This window comes from Emys orbicularis, chromosome 25, assembly GCF_028017835.1.
Source record: "Emys orbicularis isolate rEmyOrb1 chromosome 25, rEmyOrb1.hap1, whole genome shotgun sequence".
Lineage (NCBI taxonomy): Eukaryota > Metazoa > Chordata > Testudines > Emydidae > Emys > Emys orbicularis.
The window spans coordinates 1563589-1585032 of record NC_088707.1 but is presented as its reverse complement, the minus strand read 5'-3'; the positions used below and the strand labels follow the sequence as shown (position 1 = coordinate 1585032).

Here is a 21444-nt window from a genome sequence, read left to right as displayed (position 1 = left end):
ATCTGCCCCCCGGCGGCGCTGGCTGCTCACCGGCTCGGCGAAGGCGTTATCCCAGAGCACGGTGGCCGTGGCGTTGTTGTCCTGGCTCCCGTGCACGATCACCACCACGGGCAGGGACAGCGTCTGTGGGAACCGGCCGGGCCGGGCTGAGTGTGGGGCGGGGGTGGGGCTGGACCCAGCTCCGGGTCCTGCCCTTCCCCCACTGCCACTGGGCGAGTCTCAAGCAGACCAAGCCCCCCTGTGCTCCTCGCCCCCATGCCCACCCCACGGACCCCGCACCCCCTGGGGCTGCCCCAGCTAGTGACTGAGACTCGGGAATTCCTGGGTCCCTCCCTCAACCCAGAGACGCCATTCTGGGGACGGGCGACACGGCCAAGCCTGACACCAGCCCCAGAAGGGCTCCTAGGGCCCAGCGCCGGGCAGGCCCCAGGGCAGCGGTGCCAGTGCAGGGCCCAGAGCCGGGCAGGGCCCAGGGCAGCGGAGCCAGCGCAGGGCCCAGAGCCGGGCAGGGCCCAGGGCAGCGGTGCCAGTGCAGGGCCCAGAGCCGGGCAGGGCCCAGGGCAGCGGAGCCAGCGCAGGGCAGCGGAGCCAGCGCAGGGCCCAGCGCCGGGCAGGCCCCAGGGCAGCGGTGCCAGCGCAGGGCCCAGAGCCGGGCAGGCCCCAGGGCAGCGGTGCCAGCGCAGGGCCCAGAGCCGGGCAGTCCCCAGGGCAGCGGTGCCAGTGCAGGGCCCAGAGCCGGGCAGGGCCCAGGGCAGCGGTGCCAGCGCAGGGCCCAGAGCCGGGCAGGGCCCAGGGCAGCGGTGCCAGCGCGGCACCAGCTTTACCTTGACCTGGAAGACCAGCTCGTTGCCGCCGACGCTGAATTGCGACTCGAAGAGGATGGTGAATTTCTCCTCGGTCACCGACTCGGCGCCGCGCCGATCCGAGCGCTTGATGCGCTTCAGGGACTGCGGGAGGCAGGAGAGGGCGTGAGAGGTGGGCGGGGGGGGGGCGGGGGACGGGGGCGGTGCCGGGGGCTTGGCTCTCACCATGTTCCTGAAGTGGGCGCTCAGGGTGCCCGTGGCCTGGTGGTACTCCATCACGCAGCAGTTGTTCAGGATCTCCCCGCTGCTCTCGCTGCAATGGGAAAGGCAGGTCAGGGAGGGCAGGCACTGGGCCAGCTCCGACTGCAATGGGGCGTTGGGGGGCAGGGCGGTGCCGACAGTCACCATGGGGGGAAGCTCCCTCTGGGCCCAGGGAACCCACTCAGGGGCCTGGAGTCCGGCTATGGGCTCAGAGAACGGGCAGTGGCTCGGGGCCTGGGGGGACACGGGGCCCCATGTGCCAACCAGGCCGGGCAGGGGGGTCTCCTGGGGATTGGACCCCACTGGGGGTGCTGGGAAAGGGGCCAGTTGCCAACCCCACAGGCGTGGGGCTGACCCTCCCTCCGCTCAGCGATACCCCAGGTGTGAGAGGGGGCAGCTCCAGCCACACGCTGTGCTGGACGCTCCAGGGGATCCAGGCTACGTGAGCATGGGACGCAGAGAGAACAAGGAACCAGCCCCACAGGGCCCTGACAGAGCCCCCCAGTTTCCCCCCCGAGACCCAACAGGAGCCGCGCGGCTCAGCGGGGCCAGCTCGGGCGTCTCCCAGGACCTGCCCCGGGCGAGTGGCAGGGGCGGGGGGGGGGCATTACTTGCGGGTGCTTTCGTTCTTCAGCAGGGCCTTGGCTTGCTGCTCGCTGATGATGGTGGCCTTCACCTGGGGCGGGTTCATGTGCACGTTCAGCTTCCCCCCCACCAGCAGCCGCACCGTGGCCGCGAACTTGGTCTGCGTCTTCAGCACCTGGGGGGGCTGCTTCTCGATGATGAAGGTGCTGGGGGGAGGAGCCAGCGTCACGGGGCCTGCGGCTGTGAGATGGGGCCGGGGGCCGGAGCTACGACCGCCAGACGTGCGCGGGGGCGGGGGGACGACCTGGCACATCCCCACCCCAGCTCACAGCCCCTGCACCCAGATCCCCCTTCCCAGTCCCCAGGCCGTATCCCCTCCCGCCCAAAGCACTTGCCCCACGAGCCCCTTTCTCTTGCCACCCGCCCCGCAGTGCCAGCAGCATCCCCACCCCCCGATCCAGCCAGCCCCTGGCCCCTCGCAGCCCAATTCCTACCTGCCCAGGTCAGAGCCTGAACCTCATCCCAACCGTGCCCCGAGTTCAGCCTCGGCCCCCCAGCCTGTGTGGGGCAGCCGGGCCCAGCCCAACTCTGACACCCCAGCGCACACATGCCCAGACCCAATCGGGGCCCAGCCCAGCTCTGCCCCCAGCGGTACCTGGTCACCAGGGCGGAGATGATGTCTGTGATGGTGCCGTTGAGCTCGGACAGCATCTCCTCCACGGGCCCCGGGATGGGCAGCTGCTGGCACAGGTGCTCGGCCCGACGGATCTGCTGCCGGTTCTGCCAGATGATCTCGGCCAGCTTCTCACACCTGGGGCGAGGGGCCCCCGGGCCAGGTCAGTGCTCTGGCAAGGCCCAGGGACATCACGGAGCCCCAGGCCTGGGTGTCCCGTGTCTGCTGGTCATGGGGCTCCCGGTCTGCGCGCCCCCCTCGGGGTCCCCCCAGGCCGGGGTCCCCCCAGGCCGTCGCGGTCCGGCCTTAGCCTCGCCCTGTGGGGAGCTCAGCCACCCCAGGAATCCAGTCCCACGTTCCTGGCGATGGGGGCAGGTGACCCCTAGTGCCCTGGACTAACAACCCCAGCGGGGGCAGCGTCACCTGCCAGGGTCACCCCCCGGGGGAGCCTCTTGGGACCCAGGGCAGCCCCCCCGGATTCCCTGCTGCCGGTGGCACCGTTCCCTGGTTTCCCAGCCAACCGCCCAGGGGCCAAGCGGCAGCTCCCGGGTGCCCAGCCCCCGTTTCCCACGGGGCAGCACTGGGAGGGGCGGACGCACCAGGACTGCAGCACGTCCAGGGTGCCCTCGGGGGGCCCGCCGTTCCCCGCCAGCTGCTGCCGCCGCTTCCACTGGATCAGCTCGTCGTCCAGGATGGTCGTCTGTTGCTTGCGCAGCAGCTGCAGGGTTTTCTGGTGCTTCTCCGCCAGCTCCTGTGAGGGGACGGGGTGTTAGCGTGGGACGGGGCAGGCAGCGGCACCGCACGGGGGCGTCATCGCCCCCTGCTGGCACCGGGGAGAGGAGTGGGGTCCCCCCGGGGCTGGCACTCACCACTCGGTACTGCTGTAGTGTCTGGGCCTCCCGGTGCAGCCAGGCCTCCAGCGACGCCTTCTTCTGCTGCAGCGTCGTCTCGCGGGACATGCGCTCCTGGGGGCCCAGTTGGGAGAGCTGGGAGAACTGAGCTGGGGAGGAGGCCAAGAGCGTTAGGTCTGAGCCCCGCCTGCCCCGGGGGCTCCCCGACCCTCAGCAGCATCCCCAGAACCCCTACACCAGGCCTGCCCCTGAGGATGAGGGGGGGCACTCGGGACTCGCTCCCCAGCCCCACGGAGCCGGTGGGACAGTGCTGAGCTGGGGACTCCCATGGGACTGTGGAGGGAGGGGAACCGTCCCGTGGGTGCTCAGATACCTGCAGCCTCCTCACGGGGGCGCGGAGGGTGGGTGAGACGATGCCCCAGCCCCCAGATGCTACGGCAGAGTCTCCCCCGTGCCGGGGGGGGGGAGGGGGGCTGTGACCCCCTCCAGACACCCCTGGTCCCAGGGCGGAGTGGGCAGCAGGGGGCGCGAGGCACGGAGCTGCACAGGCAGCATTCTGCGCCAGCTGCAGCCCCCCGCCGGACCCCAGCGCCTGGCGCCCCCTCGGCAGCTGGGACGGGGCAAGTGCTTCGGGACGTTTGCTGGCACGGGTCGGTGTCTCCCCGAGGACGGGATCTCAGGGCGAAGCTGCCTCTGCTCTGCGGGTCCCTGCCCCATCAGCCCATCCCCACGGCCTCTCCCTCTCCCCACGGCTAGAGCCCCCCCACCCGCACCTTGCAGGCGCATGTTCTCCTGGTACTGGATGATGAAATACTCCTGTGTCTGCTGCAGCTTCTTCAGCTCGTTCTCCGTGTCCTGGGTGACGAGACGCAGCTCCTCGAAGGTCTGGTTTATCTGCAGGTGCTTCTGGGACATGGAGTCCGCCAGGCTGCTGGCCGGGGAGGGGCTCTGCAGAGGGGGGCGTCAGGTCAGGGAGAGGCAGGGCCTCGGGGACTGCCATGGGGGGCAGCGATGGGCCCCAGAGCACAGAGGCCGAGGCTCACGCTGTGGGGCAGTGGCTGGAGCCACAGGCACAGGGTGGGGTGAGGGGGCACAGGGTGAGGTGCCCGTGGCTGGGCTGGGGCAGTGTCCACGGGCCCCAGAGAGACAGGGGAGAGAGACAAGGCCCCCCTGCCTGGCTACTCACGTTAGTGGCCTCCCGAACCAGCCGCTGCTCGTGGTACAGGATGTGGCGGATGCAGCGCACCAGCTCCATGGGGCACCGGTCGTACGTGTTCTGCAGGGGGGAAAGCAAAGGCCCTGAGCCAGGCGCAGAGCGGGGCTAGTCAGGGGCTCTCACCGCCCCAGGCTGGGGGCAAAGGGGGTCCCAAGGGCACTGGGCAGGGGGGCTGCTCCTGCCCTAACCTACTCTGCCGGCATCCCCGCTCCCAGGGCACGTGGGTGAGGATGGGGGTCACCCCAGCCAGCCCATGCCAGGACGGCAGCTCCCCATGGCCAGACAAGGAGCCCGCGGGGGATGGCAGCGGCTGGGGGGGCTGCAACTTGGCAGGGGAGGGAGCTCGGGGCAGCAGCAGAGGGGGCTCAGGGATGCGCTGGCCCCACGCGGTGAGGGGAGGGGAGAGACGGCACCTGCCATCACGCACTCTGCTGCTGTCTCAGCCCCTTGCTCCGCGCCAGGCTTGGCCAGCCCACGGGGGAGCGCCCAGTGGGAGTGGCCGGCCCCTGGCAGGGCACGAGGAGCAAGGCTGCCCCATTGCGACTCCGGGCACCGACCTGCAGCTGCGTGGCATAGTGCCCCAGCTTGATCTTCAGCAAGAACCCGTCCTCGCCCACTTGGTGATCCGCCTTCTTCTGCAGCTCCTGGATCAGCCCCTCCAGCAGCTGGGTGGCTTTGAGGTTCTCCTGGGGGTTATCGAGGTCGATGGAGTCCCTGGCACAGAGAGAGAAGGGGGGGGGCAGGGCTCAGCTAGGGCCCGACCTGCCCGCCCCAGCTCGGCGCAGGGACTGTATCTGCTGGGGGAACCCAACCCCCCGCCAGTGAGGCCCCTCGTGTGTCTGTCCCTCAGCAAACTGGGACGATCCAGCCAACCCGCCACACAAAGCCCAGAGCGAATGGGAGCAAAGCCCCGCCCTGAGCCTGCCCCCCAGCACAGTGCCAGCCCCCCATTGCAGCCATGCCCCCAGGCCAGACGTGTGGGTCACGGACAGGGAGGGCCCTGGCTTTCGTTGGGGTGGGTAAGGGGAAAGTGAGGCCCGGAGCATAGTAGCGACTGGCCAAGGCCCCAGAGAACAGGTGGCGGGACAGGGAGGAGGAGGGTCGGACCCAAGAGTCCCCAGGCTCAACTCTAACTGCTAGGCCAGGCTCCACTCAGCTGTGGGGCTGTCAGATCCCAGGACTGCCCAACAGCCCAGGGGACCCCGCGAAGCCTTAACCTTCCGCCTTCTCCCAGCTCTGAGTCCCGTCCCGTGTCCCCCCCCCCCCCCCCCCCATGCCTTGGCCCTGCCTGGAGACAGGCGAGAGGTGGCTGTGCAGCTGGTCTATGTGCCGTGGCCTCTGGAGTGTAGCGCTCGGCAGGGATCCCCCACAGACATGGTGACGGGAGCTAGCGGGTCGGTGAGGCCAAGCCCACGGCCCCATTTCCAGCCCCTTAGACATAGGTTTGTCAGGGCACCTGGCAGCCAAGGCCCGAAGGACCGGCTGGAGCGTGTCTGGCAGCCACGGGGCAGGCTCACCTACCATGCTTGGCTCTCGATCCACTGCGACAGGTAATGCCGCACCTCGATGGGGAAGTGCTGGCCGTACAGCGCCTGCATCTGGCGCAGGGCCTCTCCCTGCAGCTGCTGGGCCTGGATCCACACGGCCATTGTTCAGAACCTGGGGGGCAAGGAGACACCATCAGGGCAAGGACCCTCCATGAACACTGAGGGGGAGAAGGGCCCTCTGTGCCCCCAGCCTAGAGCAGCATCAGACAACGCTGCCCGGGGCAGACTCTATTCTAACGCAGAGAGAGACTTCCTGGCTCTGACATCACAGTGCACTGCTGGGACTCAGGTTCCGACTCCCCCTCCGTCTCCCAGGGAGAGTCCCTGGAGAATCCAGTGATGTACAGTCCCTTGTAATCGCATGCAACGCAATAACCATCTCCCTTAGCACGCTCCCAGAGAGCTCAGCCTCGGTCTGGCCAAGCAAAATCATCCACTGTGAAAAGGGGAAAAGGGGAACTGACCAGCGCAGAGGAAATGTCCGCACCAGCGCCTGGCCACCTTCCCCGATCCCTCGCCCGCCTTCCCCGGCCACCCTCCCTGGCCCCCCCAGCGCCCAGCCACCTTCCCCGGCCCCTCGCCCGCCTTCCCCCCGCCCCCCAGCGCCCAGCCACCTTCCCCGGCCCCTCGCCCGCCTTCCCCCCGCCCCCCAGCGCCCAGCCACCTTCCCCGGCCCCTCGCCCGCCTTCCCCCCGCCCCCCAGCGCCCAGCCACCTTCCCCGGCCCCTCGCCCGCCTTCCCCCCGCCCCCCAGCGCCCAGCCACCTTCCCCGGCCCCTCGCCCGCCTTCCCCCCGCCCCCAGCCACCTTCCCCGGCCCCTCGCCCGCCTTTCCCCCGCCCCCCAGTGCCCAGCCACCTTCCCCGGCCCCTCGCCCGCCTTTCCCCCGCCCCCCAGCGCCCAGCCACCTTCCCCGGCCCCTCGCCCGCCTTTCCCCCGCCCCCCAGCGCCCAGCCAACTTCCCCGGCCCCTCGCCTGCCTTCCCCGGCCCCCCAGCCCCACACCACCTTCCCTGGCCGCCTTCCCTGAGCAGCTGATGGGAGGAGCTGGCCAAGGGTGTGACGGAACGGGCCAGCACCCATTTGGGAATCACCCACATGCACATGGCACAGGTTCTCGGGGATTCGCCCAGCACAGCCCTCGGGGCAGAGAGACCCAGCTCTGCTACAGAAATGTCGCTGCCCTGTTAACCTGCCATGGGACCATGAAATGACCAAGCATTCAGGGCCCTTCATCCAGGACAGCCCATCTGCCACAGCGCAGCTGCCAGCCCAGGGATGGGGTCTTATGTGCCTCCCGCGAGGTCCTTGCAGCACGCAGACCGCGGGGGCCCTGGGTTTGGGAGCACGCTCAGCGCACGCCCGCTCTCAACTGTACACAAACACTCTGGAGAAAACAAACGGGCAAGGTCGCGGTCGGTTCTGAAATCAGATTCTTGGAGCTATTTCAGGCCAGTCAGACTCTCCAAACACTAGGGGAGAGGTGCCAGCTTCTATTCCGGGCCCAGCCCGCGCCGCGCAGCCACGCTCCTGCCTTGCACTTTATTCTGGGGGTATAGGCATTTAAACTGGCTCGTAGCAAGAGCACACACGGCAACACATGCAATCCCTGGAGGCAAATATAGAACGGCCGGACAGAGAGCCAGCAAGAGCTTCCCTCGTCCAGCTTGACAGGTCTTGGAAAAACAACTCGTCCATCAGGGAGTTTTTACAGGTGGTGCAATGAGGCACTATGGGCCGGGGTGAGCAGCGCCAGCCTAGGGTGCTGGTATGAATACCACAAGCACAAACAACCTTACAGAACATGACTCAGGGTTCAAATCAAGCACTGAAAAGTTAGGAAATGCCACAATTAATGCCTGGGCAACCTTCCTTTGGCACTTCCTAACTGCTGAGTGTTGGACTTCGCACCCTTATTAACATTCGTTTAAAACACTTTTCTCTGTGCAATTTCCTAGGTTTTTAGGAAACCAAATGAATTGGGGAAGAATCCACCAAACATGAACTCCATCATGTGACTTCACATCGATCCCCAGGAGTCATCAGCAGGGTTGGACCTTCACATCCACCACACAGACCTCGGCCACTTGAGCTAAGTGTTAACCAACAGCAGTAGCAGGTTGTCATTCTATACCTGGACCAAAGCTAGAGGAGGATGAGCCCCTTAGCCGGTGGTTTCACCTCATTCCCGACAGCAGAGGAACGCTGAGCCTTAGAAGCCATGGGTTCCAGGCTCTGGATGGGAGTGTGTTCTGCCCATTCCCCCTACGCTTGGCCTCTTCTGCCCTGTCCCCTCCAACCTGTCCCAGTCCTGGCTCTCAGTCCCATTCTCCTCACCCAACCAGTCCCTGTCTCCACAGTTTCTCATCAGTCCCAGTCTCCTTACCCAGACAGTCCTAGCCGCCCATCTGGAGTTCCTCTCCACTCACTTCCAGTGCCCTCCTCCATCAGACCCTGTCTCCCTCCCACTCCCTGCCAGCTCTGAGTCCAGTCTGCCTCTCTCCTTCCACCCCAGCCTCTTCCTGCCTCCCCCCATGATCCCCAAGCCCACTGGTTCCCAGTCCCAGGCTCCCTCCCTGATCTCCTTGTCCAATATCAGTGCCTTTCCAGCCTCTTTGCCCAGCCAGTCCCAGTTCTCCCCCCATGCCCAGGTTCCTTAGATCGGTCTCCCTTGCCTCCTTCCTCCTGCCTCACTAGTTCTCAGTCCAGACTCCTTGCTGAACCAGTCACCCCATTATTTCCCTCCCTGGTTCCCAGTTCCCAACCCTCAGGCCCTATCTCTCCTGGCCCCAATCTCCCGCACCCCATTTACAGGTAGGCCGTACTTCCAGGAGGGGGACTCTCCCCTGGGAAGCAGGGACTCCAAAAAAAATGTGGGGGGTGTGGGGGATAATCAGCGGAACATGAGTGCCCAGCCTGACGCTGAGGCCAAAAGAGCTGATGTGATCCCGGGCTGCAGAAACAGGGACTCTTGAGCAGGAGCAGAGAGGTTATTTTACCTCCGTGTTTGGCCTGGCTGGAATCCTGTGCTCAGTTCTGGTGCCAGCAGGATGTTGGTAAATTGGAGAAAGGTCAGAGAAGAGGCCCGAGAATGCTGAAAGGGTTAGAAACCTGCCTTACAGTGACAGACTCAGGGAGCACAGTCTATTTAGCTTAACACAGAGACGGTTCAAGGGTGTAAGTACCTACGAGGGGAACAAATATTTCATAACGTTGTGAACAGGGAGGGCTATGACCCCTTGGACCCCAGCCGAACCCTATCTCAGTCCGAGCTGTTCTGGGGCCCCAGGGCACAGCACTTCCCCGCACACCCCAACGAGGCAGCTGTGAGCCTCATGCCACATCTGGCGACTCCCGAGCTCCTGCTAAGCAGTGGGGGCTGCGAGCATGGGGGGGGAGGAAAGGTTCTGTGCAGAGCGGAGTGCCATACAGACCCAGAACCTTCCCATGCTGGCATCTCGCCAATGCCCCCGGAAGCTTTTGCTGGAGAGCCGGGGGGCCGGCAGCAAACTCACTGCTTCCAGCACGGAGCGGTGGCCCTGGCGACAAATCTCTCTCTCGGCGCCGGGTCAGAAGCTGCTGGTCCCTTCCCCGAGTGCAGGGGATACTCACGGCAGGAACAGGTGTTCTCCTCGCTCTGCCCTGCCCCATGCACCGCCCTGGCAGCGCCTTGCCAGGCACCTGGGCACCGAGGGGGATCCTGCCTCTTGGCAAAGGGTTCGCGCCCGCAGGGACAGCCCGGCGCTGCTGCTCCACAGGCTGCCCTGCTACAGGAAGGAGCGAACAGCAGCTATTTCCTTCCAAAATGTCAGCTGCCTCTCGCAGACCAAACAGCAAGCGCTGGGCTCCTGGCAGCTTCCTCCCTGCCGCTGCAGCGAGCGCGCAGCCGTGCGCAGATCCAGCCACGCTCGCTGGGAGCGCCAGCGCGAGGCCGCGTGGGGCCGGCAGCAGCACAAGTGTCTCACTCAGCTGAAGACAGGCCATAAAACCAGCAGGGCAGCGGCCCACTGCAGGGCCTCAGGTGGGTGTTTGCACCTGGGGGTCTCCATGCCTGGCTGCTCCTGCTCTTCAACAGGGCACAGAAGAAAGGGAAGGAGGCTGACCTCAGGCCTGACAGATCACATGTACTCAGTGGGCCACAACACGAGCTGTGACCCCCCCACCCCGCAGCACTCACTGCTGCTTTGGTATTACAGGGCCCAGACGTGCCCTGGACACCTGGCAATGCCAGGAGAGAGAGACCTGCCCAAGGAGCTGAAATGCCTGCCATGGGGGGGTAGGGAGACAGCAGGGGAGAAGGGGAGGCATTTCACGAAAGGCACAGAACACACAGCACCCTTGGCTGTGCCCAGGAAGCGGCTCCGAGGAGGGGATGGGTGATGCCTACCCTGGAAGCATGTTTCCTGCCATCAGGCCATGTGAAAAAGTCCCTCTTCCAGCAGGGCCATCCTGTACTTCGCAGTGCTCCACAGCCCATGCCTGGCACGCCTGGCCTCTCCCGCTTCGCAGTGACCACTGCACAGCCCACGCCTGGCCTCTCCCGCTTCGCAGTGACCACTGCACAGCCCACGCCTGGCCTCTCCCGCTTCGCAGTGCCACTGCACAGCCCACGCCTGGCCTCTCCCGCTTCGCAGTGACCACTGCACAGCCCGCGCCTGGCCTCTCCCGCTTCGCAGTGACCACTGCACAGCCCGCGCCTGGCCTCTCCCGCTTCGCAGTGACCACTGCACAGCCCGCGCCTGGCCTCTCCCGCTTCGCAGTGCCACTGCACAGCCCACGCCTGGCCTCTCCCGCTTCGCAGTGACCACTGCACAGCCCGCGCCTGGCCTCTCCCGCTTCGCAGTGACCACTGCACAGCCCGCGCCTGGCCTCTCCCGCTTCGCAGTGACCACTGCACAGCCCACGCCTGGCCCCTCCCGCTTCACAGTGACCACTGCACAGCCCACGCCTGGCCCCTCCCGCTTCGCAGTGACCACTGCACAGCCCACGCCTGGCCTCTCCCGCTTCGCAGTGCCACTGCACAGCCCACGCCTGGCCTCTCCCGCTTCGCAGTGCCACTGCACAGCCCACGCCTGGCCTCTCCCGCTTCGCAGTGACCACTGCACAGCCCACGCCTGGCCTCTCCCGCTTCGCAGTGACCACTGCACAGCCCGCGCCTGGCCTCTCCCGCTTCGCAGTGACCACTGCACAGCCCGCGCCTGGCCTCTCCCGCTTCGCAGTGACCACTGCACAGCCCGCGCCTGGCCTCTCCCGCTTCGCAGTGCCACTGCACAGCCCGCGCCTGGCCTCTCCCGCTTCGCAGTGACCACTGCACAGCCCGCGCCTGGCCTCTCCCGCTTCGCAGTGACCACTGCACAGCCCGCGCCTGGCCTCTCCCGCTTCGCAGTGACCACTGCACAGCCCGCGCCTGGCCTCTCCCGCTTCGCAGTGCCACTGCACAGCCCGCGCCTGGCCTCTCCCGCTTCGCAGTGACCACTGCACAGCCCGCGCCTGGCCTCTCCCGCTTCGCAGTGACCACTGCACAGCCCGCGCCTGGCCTCTCCCGCTTCGCAGTGACCACTGCACAGCCCGCGCCTGGCCTCTCCCGCTTCGCAGTGACCACTGCACAGCCCGCGCCTGGCCTCTCCCGCTTCGCAGTGACCACTGCACAGCCCGCGCCTGGCCTCTCCCGCTTCGCAGTGACCACTGCACAGCCCGTGTCTGGCCCCTCCCGCTTCGCAGTGACCACTGCACAGCCCGCACCTGGCCTCTCCCGCTGCGCAGTGGCCACTGCACAGCCCACGTCTGGCCCCTCCCGCTTCGCAGTGACCACTGCACAGCCCACACCTGGCCTCTCCCGCTTCGCAGTGACCACTGCACAGCCTGTGTTGGCGCCTGGGCTCCCTCCCCCGAGGTCACTGCTCTTAGCACAGGGTCAGGCAAGGAAGCAGCCCCAGACTCTACCCAGCAGCTGGCAGGCTGAGCCCGCGAGCAGGCGCTGGCTGCTGCACCTTCGCCTCCATTTTAATATCACTTGTGCGCTCACTGCTTGGCACCATTCAGCCACTAGCCCGGCCCCAGGCATGCTTCGGAAGCAGCACCTGGAGTGAAGTTCTGGGAGGTTGGGCTCACCACCAGTGCCTTAGGAGCTCAGCAGGGGCCCCTCCAGCCCATAAAGGGGTAGGGCCCATGGGCGAGGAGGGATGAGAGCCCAGAGCCCACTGGCCAGGGGACTGCTCTCTAAGCAGCATGGCCAACCCAAGCATTCACAAATCTCAAGGCAAGCCCTACACAGATCTTGGGTTCCTTTCTTTGCCTTCTGAGGATAAAGCCAGCAGGCGCCATGTCCCGAGCCTTTCTCTGCAACCACCAGGCTACAAACTTCCTTTCCCTTCAGACAGATTCTCACACAATCTCAGGATTCCAGAGGCTGGAGCTTTAGGAAGCTCACCAGAAGAGCCGGCAAACCCTGCCAGGGCCCAGGGACAGGAGAGCTGGAGATGTGAACGCCTCACCTCTCCTCCATGCTGCCTGCAAGCCCTTCGCTTTGGAACCGACTGTGTGGTTGGGTCGCTTCACGTCTGCCTGTGGTTTCCAGTGCGTTTGTTTCAGGCGGCGCTGGCACCAGCTGTGCTGGGGAGACAGGCTGCTCTAAAGGTTCGGTGCACCAACAGGTTTTTGTTCTTCTCTTGCAGAAGAGCACGGCGTTCGCCCTGCCAGTCTTTCGCTGCAGCTGGAGACAAAGAACCAGCTGCTCCACGCAGGCCAGCCCGCGCTCCCCCTGACAGCCCACACTGGAACGATCTGTGCCAGGCGAGCGAGGGAAGGGAACGTCAAGGCCTGCTCCGCACTCACAGAAGAGAGACAGTATCAGTTGTGGAAATAAAATATTTCCTCTTGAGAGCAAAGGCGAAGGGCCCAGCTACAGGCAAAGCCTTTGAAACCCAACGGTCGAGAGCCCGCAGCTCTGCACGTGCCCCCACGGGCTCGACGCTTGGGCGGGGTCACCAGCGCAGCAGAGCCCACGAGAAACCTGGTGCTGCCACATGAACGCTCCAGCAGGAGGCGCTCTCCTCTCAGTCACTCGTGACGCCAACGTGGCACCTGGAGGAGCGGAGGGGGAGAGACGCTGGAGGTGGGAAAGATGCGTTCTGAGCACTCACGGTACTTTTCACTGTTAACTCGGGTGCCCTTCCAACTCCCATCATCCGTGCTCTGCTTCCCGGAAGTCCCTCACTACCACTGCACCCAAGCTCCTCGCTTCCGGTCTTGACACTCTTGCATTGTGCTGCTAAAACGCTGCTCTGCTCTGCCCCTGAGCTGGCTGCATCTCTGAGGAGACCGGTCACTCCGTACACTCTGCGATGTGCTTGGGGATCTTTCAGGATGAAAGTTGCCATGGAAACACAATAGTTCAGGCACACAGTAATCACATTGGCGATATGTAACCCCATGTCCTACTCTGCCACCCGCCACTCAGGGACCAAGCAGTGGAATAAAGATTGACTGGATCTCAGAGCTCACACTCGACATACACTTGTCCTCCCTGATAGTGTATCGGCCAGAAACACACAGGAGCAGACACACGCCGGAGAGGGGACTGGCTCCCTGCCTGAAATTTCTGAAGAGCCACGTATGAATTGAAAGTTCAGAGGCAAGACCCTGAACCAACCTGGACCTTTACATTCTTTGCCGGCACATAACGACGCTGCCCAAATACCGACATCTCACTCAGGGCTGGTCTGCACATGAAAGTCCACCTGGAGTCAGGCAGGGTGTGAAGTAAAAGTAGTTCAACTGTTCCTGATTAGCTCCATGTGTGGTGGGGTAAAGTGGAGTTAATCAGGACTAGCTCTTGCGGAATAACACCCCATGTAGACAAGCCCTCAGAAAAACCTGTGGAGAGAATCCAAATGGCAGGAGAAACAAGAGGAAAATAAGCTGTGAATCCTCATAAAGAGCTTCTGATGGGGCATTTCTTTATCCTCTGCAGGGCCAGCATGACTGGTGTGGAGACGGTAAATAAGGAAGTGTTATTTACTCCTTGTCATAACACAAGAACTAGGGGTCACCCAATGAAATTAACAGACAGCAGGTTTAAAACAAACAAAAGGAAGTATTTTTTCACACAATGCAGTCAGTCTGTGGAACTCTTTGCCAGAGGATGTTGTGAAAGCCAAGGCTGTAAACAGGGTTCAAAAAAGAACTAGATAAGTTCATGGAGGATAGGTCCATCAATGGCTATTAGCCAGGATGGGCAGGGATGGTGTCCCTAGCCTCTGTTTGCCAGAAGCTGGGAATGGGCGACAGGGGATGGATCACTTGATGATTCCCTGTTCTGTTCATTCCCTCTGGATGCAGGAGGCAGTGATCAGATTCACCAGTGTCAAGTACTTGGAAAGCAGGAGTCAGGCCAAAATACTGAGATTAGTTCAAAAAACCACAAATCAATGCTGGAGTCCTTTGCTTTGCTGTTGGGTCCCACTCGGGGGTTTTCAGGCTTCTCTCTGCAGCCATGAGGGCTAGAAACATACAACCACAATAGAGGACTGAAAGCGGAGATTTCACGTGACTCCAGGAGCTGGGGCTTTGCAAAAAAGTATTGCAAGTATTGTAAGACGTGTGATGCAATCGCAGGAGTTGGCCACCCTGAGAAACCTCCTCACAAACAAAACCTGAAGTTGAATGAAAACAGCCATTCAGCGAATGAGAGATTTCTCGCAGATGGCATCTGGGCACTTTGCAGCCTCATCTGCACCAGCATTTCCCTCCAAACTGCCCGTCCCAGCAGCTCCATGAGTGGCAGCAATGGGGGGGAGGGCTAGTTCACAGTGGCCCCATATGCCTTAACCACCAGGCTGTCTAAACTACTCCACGTGGGAAAATGGGGCACAAAGAGAGAGGGATGGAGACATGCCCAAGGGCACACGGGGAGCTTGGTAGTAGAGCTGAGAACAGAACCCACGAGTCCTGGGTCCCAGCCTGGCACTCAGTCCATTAGAGCACATGCTTTTCCGTGGCATAAGGTCAAAGGGTGCATTCATCCCAGGGCAGGTTTCAAACATGCTACTCTGAGGCCCAGGCCATCCTCTGGTTGCTGCAGCACAGGGACTGTGTATTTTCTGAACTCTCTGCAGAAATACCCACAAGCTTTGCCAATCCATCCAGGCGTTCATTCCCCGGCAGGCAGCCCCCCCTGCTCAGCAGAGGCTGGGCCTGCCAAGGTGTCGCAGTACAAACACACTCACAGCGCAGCTTTCCTGCCGGTTGGTTCCCTGGCTGGCTCACAGAGTTTGAAAGTTATCCCAGACCCAGAGCATCCTGAATGCCGAGCTGCAGGAACCCCACGCAAAGCCCAGTGAGGCGGTCTCAAGCGGATGGCAGTTACGCTTTCACAGAGAAAATCAGCGAGTGTTTCAGAGTGAACACTGCAGAGCCCAACCCAGGGAGTGCCCGGGATCCGCGGCTCTTCCCAGCCCTCCGCGCCAATTCTCTTGGCAACCCGGGCTCAAGGAAGGAGGCTCCACATGCACCATTGTTCCGGCCCCATGGGAACAACACACGCAGCTCAACACGCTGGCCACACCAGCTTCCCCCCAGAGCCGGGCGGTGTGCGTGGCTCCATCGCTGCTCCGCTGCAGAGAGGGACCTGGCGAGGGCTGTCTGCACCCAGAGCCCCCTTCGCAGGTTGGAGCCAGGAGCTGTTCCCTTCACCTCCCCAGGCATCGCACGCTGCCTGCTGGAACGCTGGCACTAAGCAGCTGGAGACCCCAAGCCAGACCTAATCTCAGGGGCACTGAAACTTAGCTACCAGGGGACAGGAAATGCAGGAGATGGAGTTGAACTCGCCGGGTCCTAAGGGGAGCCAGCTGTGCCTGAAAGAACAGCCAGCCCTCACTCTGGAGCAGGGCGTGTTTAGGAATTGCAGATGGGATGGGATGGGAAGGGAAGGGCGGGCATAGCCGGAGCCGGCGCAGACCCAAGCGCTGCACATCCAGGGCCCGATTTCCCTCCCTTGTTGAGTTTACTCTGGCGCCACTCTCGAGAATTGCCCCGCCCGGACGTACACCAGAGAGGAATCTCAATCCTGGCTCAGGAAAACGACTCGCAGCCCTCCCAAGGGAGCAGAGCCGCCGGGGGCTCGGCCGTGGGGACGGGGGCTATCATGGCCATGCCTAGAGCCCCCGTGCAGGAGCAGCTCTGCAGACAGTAATCCGGCCGGGAGGACGCGACCGGGCGGCTTAGCAAGACCTGGGAAAGCCTAATCTCTGCTATTAACGCCAGCGCCCCCCTTGTGGATAAACCCAGACACGGATTAGACAGGCCTTGGTGGCACTTTAATAACGGTCCCCGTGGCCACGCGGCCCAATTCCCCTCGCTCGGGGGGGGAGAGGCGACAGGGGCTTGACCAGCTGGAGCCAGCGAGGCACAAAGCAGGGACCCACCACTGTACAGGCTCTGCCACAGCCCAGGGGCTTTCCCTGCTCAGACGGGATTCCCCAGGGCAGGAACTCCGAGCCGGCCGCCTCCTCGGCTCAGCCAGCTCCATCCCATCCAGCCACTTCCCTCCTCCCAAAGGGCCCAGCAAGCCCAGTGCCCCCGTGCCTCTCCCTGCAGCCAGGGAAGGACCGAGGCCTGCACTATTTCCCCCTCTTCCCTCCACTGCAGCAGAGCAAGCCAGCGGCTAGCACACGGGGACAATCAAGGGTTAACCCGAAGCGTACCCCCCTGCAGTAAGGGGCCCAGGAACCCGGGCTCTGCTGGCCTGAGTGCAACCAGCCCAGCCCAGCCTCCCACGGGAGCCGCTCCTTCGCACTTCGTCTGGCTAGGACACGCAGCGGAGTTGCCACCTGGCTGCCCCCGCCCCCCCCCCCCGCCCCCCCCGTTCTGTGCTGAAACGCTCTGGCTGGGCCACCGGCGGAACTAACCCCGACCCACAGCTAAACCTGCCTGCAGGAAAGGCTCCAGAGCTCCCAGACCCGAGCCCGCAGGCGACCAAGCCCGGGGGTCGTTACAAGGGGCAGCCCCTGGGTGATTTGAGCTGCAGATCCAGTGAGTTCCCCAGAACCCCAGGCAGGTCTGCGCTCTGGGGCTGCAGATCCAGTGAGTTCCCCAGAACCCCAGGCAGGTCTGCGCTCCGGGGCTGCAGATCCAGTGAGTTCCCCAGAACCCCAGGCAGGTCTGCGCTCCGGGGCTGCAGATCCAGTGGGTTCCCCAGCACAGCAGGCAGGTCTGCCCTCATCCGGGCTTCGCCCAGGCCCGTTCAGAATGACTAGAGCAGCTGGGATAACACACCCCCGGCTTGGTGGAGGATTCAGCTGGGCAGTCAGCACGGAAAGCTCGTGACCTAATGTGCAGGCCCCGCCTGCTCCCCAAAGCGCAGTCCCTTTCCAGTTCTATTCCCAGAGCCCCAGGCTGGTTCCTCGCTGCCTGCTAGAGCAAACAGGGCTTAGCAAGCCCTAACCCGGAGCCATGCACCGCCCACATCAGCCCTACCAAAACAGAGGAGCAGACTCCCAGCACGGAGGAGTGTAGATAAAGCGACACATTTAGAAACAAGAGATTATTTCAAGCGTTTACAGTGGCCAGGATATAAAATAGGGTCTGGGTGCTCTGCAGCCGTCTCCCCACCTTTGCTGGCTCCTGGGCTACGGGATTAGCTCTCCCCACCTTTCCTGAGTGGGAAGGGAGCGCAGGGCAAGGGCTGCGCTGCAGACACGCTGTGGTGCATTTCAATGAGGTGCGCGAGGGGTGGCGGAGGCCAAAGCTGCAGCGACCACATGCTGCTGGACAGCCGCTCTTCTCAGTCCCTAACCCGACACACTGGATCAAACAAGGTATTTTCCCTACACGATGAGCCATGTCACTGAGATCTCAATCTGGGGCAGAGATTCCCGGCCGGCCAGGCCTGCCCTCGATCTCCATAATGCAATCGCTGGCTGAACAAAACCCTCCCAGATACAGACAGAGGCTCGGCAGGGCCCCACTGCAAAGCGTAACCTTGTTGTACAAAACACACTGCCTGCCACTCCCCGCTGGATGCTCCGCAGAGCCACTCTGGGGACACACTCCCAGCCTGCTGCCACTGCCGGCGTCCGGGCAGCACGAACCCCGGTTGACACACCATGCAGTGCTGACCAGACGGCCCCCCAAAGGGGACCCCAACCTCGCGCACAGCCAGAAGGATGTGGCTCACAATGCCAGGCCTGGACGGTGAAGGAGAGCATCCATGGCTCCAGAGACACCTTCTGGCCACTTCCGTTGCCCCAGTTAATCCCTCAAAAGGAGTCAGGACTCTACCCTGGACAGGCACAGCCAGAACAGGGAATCCAGCAGGGAATTTGCCGCGTCTGATTCATTTCTAGGGGAGGCAGCTCCCCCAGGGCTTGGGAGCCCGTGCCCTGCCAGAGGAAACTGGCTGCCAGCCCTTCAACATCCTCTGGCAGGCCCGCCATGAGCTGGTGCCTAGGCAGGGCTGCTAATCTGTCTCCAGACACAACGTGGGCACGGGCGGGCTGGGCTGGGCGAAGGGAGCCAAGGATTACACATGGTTGAGTGGGGAACGGGCCTGGAGACACAATTTCATTGTATCTGTTACGCTCAGGCAAGCACATACAATAGGACAAATCCACTTAGCTGCCAAGCTGGGCCCAGACGGCCCTAGGGGGGCCCCAGTAGCTTTCAGCATCTCAGGCCATTTTCTGTGCACACTCGTGGGGAGGGAGGGGGGTTCTGGGAACGTGGTCCCTTGTGGCTGGCGCCAATGGCTCGGACACAGGTCAAGTCACGAGTCTGAGCCACAGGCCAGCCCAGAGCCCGGCCGGCTGAGGCTGCCTAGAACAAGGTGGGAAAAAGCTGGTGCCGTTCTCCGGCTGAGTCATTCAAGTCAGCTCCTTGCGCCATTTTCAGGGGCAGCAGGAAGACCCTGCATCTTGGCCAGCCTCCCTCGCCTTGAGCAGGACAGACTCTGACGTCCCAGGCTGCTGATCACAGCAGCTGGCGCGTTCCCCTGCTCGCCAGTGCCCTACTGGTGCCACCCTGGCGCTATGCAGGGGCCTCAGTGGCTACGCTCAGAAGCTGCAATCCACACCAGCCAGGCAGGGCGGGGGCTGTAGCTTGACATTTACAAACTCCTTCCTTTGAGTCAAGTGCACTTGGAAACATCGTCCACCGGCTTCTCCCCCACCCTCCCTCCCGCCCTCCAAACAACGCCACGGCTGCTGGCACAGGCTGGGTGACGGTCCACGCTGCTGTGGCAAGGGTCGGCAGCCCAGCCTATTCCCACAGGGAGGAGGCACAACAGGGTCAGGCACCCAAAATCCTCGTCCCTCTTGCGACCCACACAAGGGACATGGAGTCACTCGAGGCTGGATCTGGGGAAGTGCCGAGTGCCCTCGATGCCCACAGGCACCAACGGGAGTCGAGGGATTTTCAGCGCCTGGGCTTGGCTAAGGGGCATTTGAGAGCCGCAGCACGGAGTGTAACCGCAGGACACAGCAAAGGGGCTGGGGAGACTGATGGCAAACGCCAGCTCATCTCGCCAGCAGCAGCATGCGCCCCCTGCTCCTGGGAACACTGCAGCACTGTCACAGGCACCCCCAGGCTGCCTTCACCTTCCACAACCAGTCCACACCTCTGCCATGGGAAGTGGGGGGAGCAGCCAGGACCCTGCATTCACACTGATTGGCAGGGGGCCGGGCTATACAGCAAGCGCCCTCTCTCTTCTCCTCTGGAGTCCTGGCCTGAAGGGGAAAACGGGGGCTCACCATGGGAGCAGGAAAGCTCAATCAAAGTAATTTCAGGGACACTGTCCACATCCAGGAACAGCCGTGCCTGGCAGCCCACTCGAGAGCGGTCAGGCCTGAACCAGCTGGGGAGGGTGAGGGGGGGACAGGACCAAGGTCCATCGACAGAGCCGCGACTGGGGCCCAGGCTAGAATAGCCGGGGCACTGCCCGTCAAGAATGAGGGATAGGCAGGGTCAGAGCGGGAGGGGAGCAACCCAGGGCTAGAAGAGCATTGGGGGGCTGTGGGTCAGGATTGAGGGGCACCAGCAGATGCGCGGGGAGTTTTCAGGATTCCTGCCTACAGGACAGCTGGCGCTAGGCAGTTCTACCAGTCACTCATTTTAACCTGCAAAAAGTTACACACAGAAAGCAAGGCTCATCCGTGCCAGCAGGGGGCAGCAGAGCCAGCCAGCAGACGGACGGACACCCCCGATCCAGGCAGCAATCGGTCACTACTCATGCTTTATGGACTCAGAGGAATGACTATTAAACACTTGTTTTAAAATGTCTGTTGTGACCAAAACCCCCTTGAGAAGTGCCAGCTCCTTGTGGCATGTTTGTGCAGCGCCCAGACAGCGGGCCTCTGGCTGCTCCTGCGATACAGATCAGGATCGACAAGGCCGAGTGAAGCGAGAGCCTTAGCAATTTTAGCCTCGCTGAAAGCAAACAGCGCTCCGTCTCGGGAGAGATTTCCCATCTTTTCACGATGCTCCAGCCTCCGTCAGAGAACAAACTGTATTTTTCCTTCACCCTCCAGGAAACACAATTTGTAAAGACACATTTTAAAGCAAAGTTTCTACTCGTGATGGGATAAAGACGAAACCCTTGTCCTGTTGCACTATTTAACTGAATCGGTGTGGAAACTGGTGTGACCAATCCCCTTTTATGGACCCTTGTACATTGATTTTGGCATGCCTGACACTGAGTTAGCTTAAGCAGATGCTCTCTTAAGCTGAATTAAAGAGAGTCAGAGGCAGAAAATTAAAAGCCAGAATTAGGGTGTTTCACCCATATCACTAAACCAGTTTGTAATCCATTTCAGTTAAATCAGTGGAAGCTGGGTGTCTAGACACGGCCTAAGTGACTTTTGCCAAAGGAAATCCGCTCCTGGAAGCCTAGGCTAATAAGTCTCCTGGACACTGCAGCCCCGTTCCATCAGGAGCCTTATGAAGTTAGAGATCAAATGAGGGCTGTCAATTAATCACAGCTAACTCACATGATTAACTCAAAAAAATTAACTGCGATTAAAAAAATTAATAGCGATTAATCACACTGTTAAACAACAGAATACCAATTTATTAAATATTTTGAATGTTTTTCTACATTTTTAAATATATTGATTTCTATTACAACACAGAATACAAAGTGCACAGTGCTCACTTTCCATTACTTTTTATTACAAATATTTGCACTTTAAAAATAATAAACAAAAGAAATAGTATTTTTCAGTTCACCTCAGACAAGTACTGTAGTGCAATCTCTTTATTGTGAAAGTGCAATTTACAAATGTAGATTTTTTTGTTACATAACTGCACTCAAAAACAAAATAATGTGGAACTTTAGAGCCTACAGGTCCACTCAGTCCTACTTCTTGTTCAGCCAATCGCTCAGACAAACAAGTTTGTTTACATTTGCAGGAGATAATGCTGCCCGCTTCTTATTTACAATGTCACCAGAAAGTGAGAACAGGCGTTCGCATGGCACTTTTGTAGCCGGCATTGCAAGGTATTTACGTGCCAGATATGC

At 62.1% G+C, this 21444-nt stretch overlaps 1 protein-coding gene across 2 annotated transcripts in view; it reads right to left on the bottom strand.

Annotated features, from left to right (window-relative positions):
• LOC135894375 (signal transducer and activator of transcription 5B) overlaps positions 1-21444 on the bottom strand; it is a 42514-nt gene that overhangs the window by 5790 nt on the left and 15280 nt on the right. For both annotated transcript variants that reach the window (XM_065422434.1, XM_065422435.1), the window contains exons 2-12: positions 5911-6048; positions 4947-5103; positions 4360-4449; positions 3947-4121; positions 3192-3322; positions 2922-3073; positions 2305-2460; positions 1676-1855; positions 1029-1116; positions 825-947; positions 31-123 (exon numbers count right to left, since the gene is read on the bottom strand). In XM_065422434.1, coding sequence (XP_065278506.1) covers positions 31-123; positions 825-947; positions 1029-1116; positions 1676-1855; positions 2305-2460; positions 2922-3073; positions 3192-3322; positions 3947-4121; positions 4360-4449; positions 4947-5103; positions 5911-6038 — 1473 coding nt within the window. In that variant the 5' untranslated portion in view covers positions 6039-6048. The remainder of the gene's footprint in view (positions 1-30; positions 124-824; positions 948-1028; positions 1117-1675; positions 1856-2304; positions 2461-2921; positions 3074-3191; positions 3323-3946; positions 4122-4359; positions 4450-4946; positions 5104-5910; positions 6049-21444) is intronic.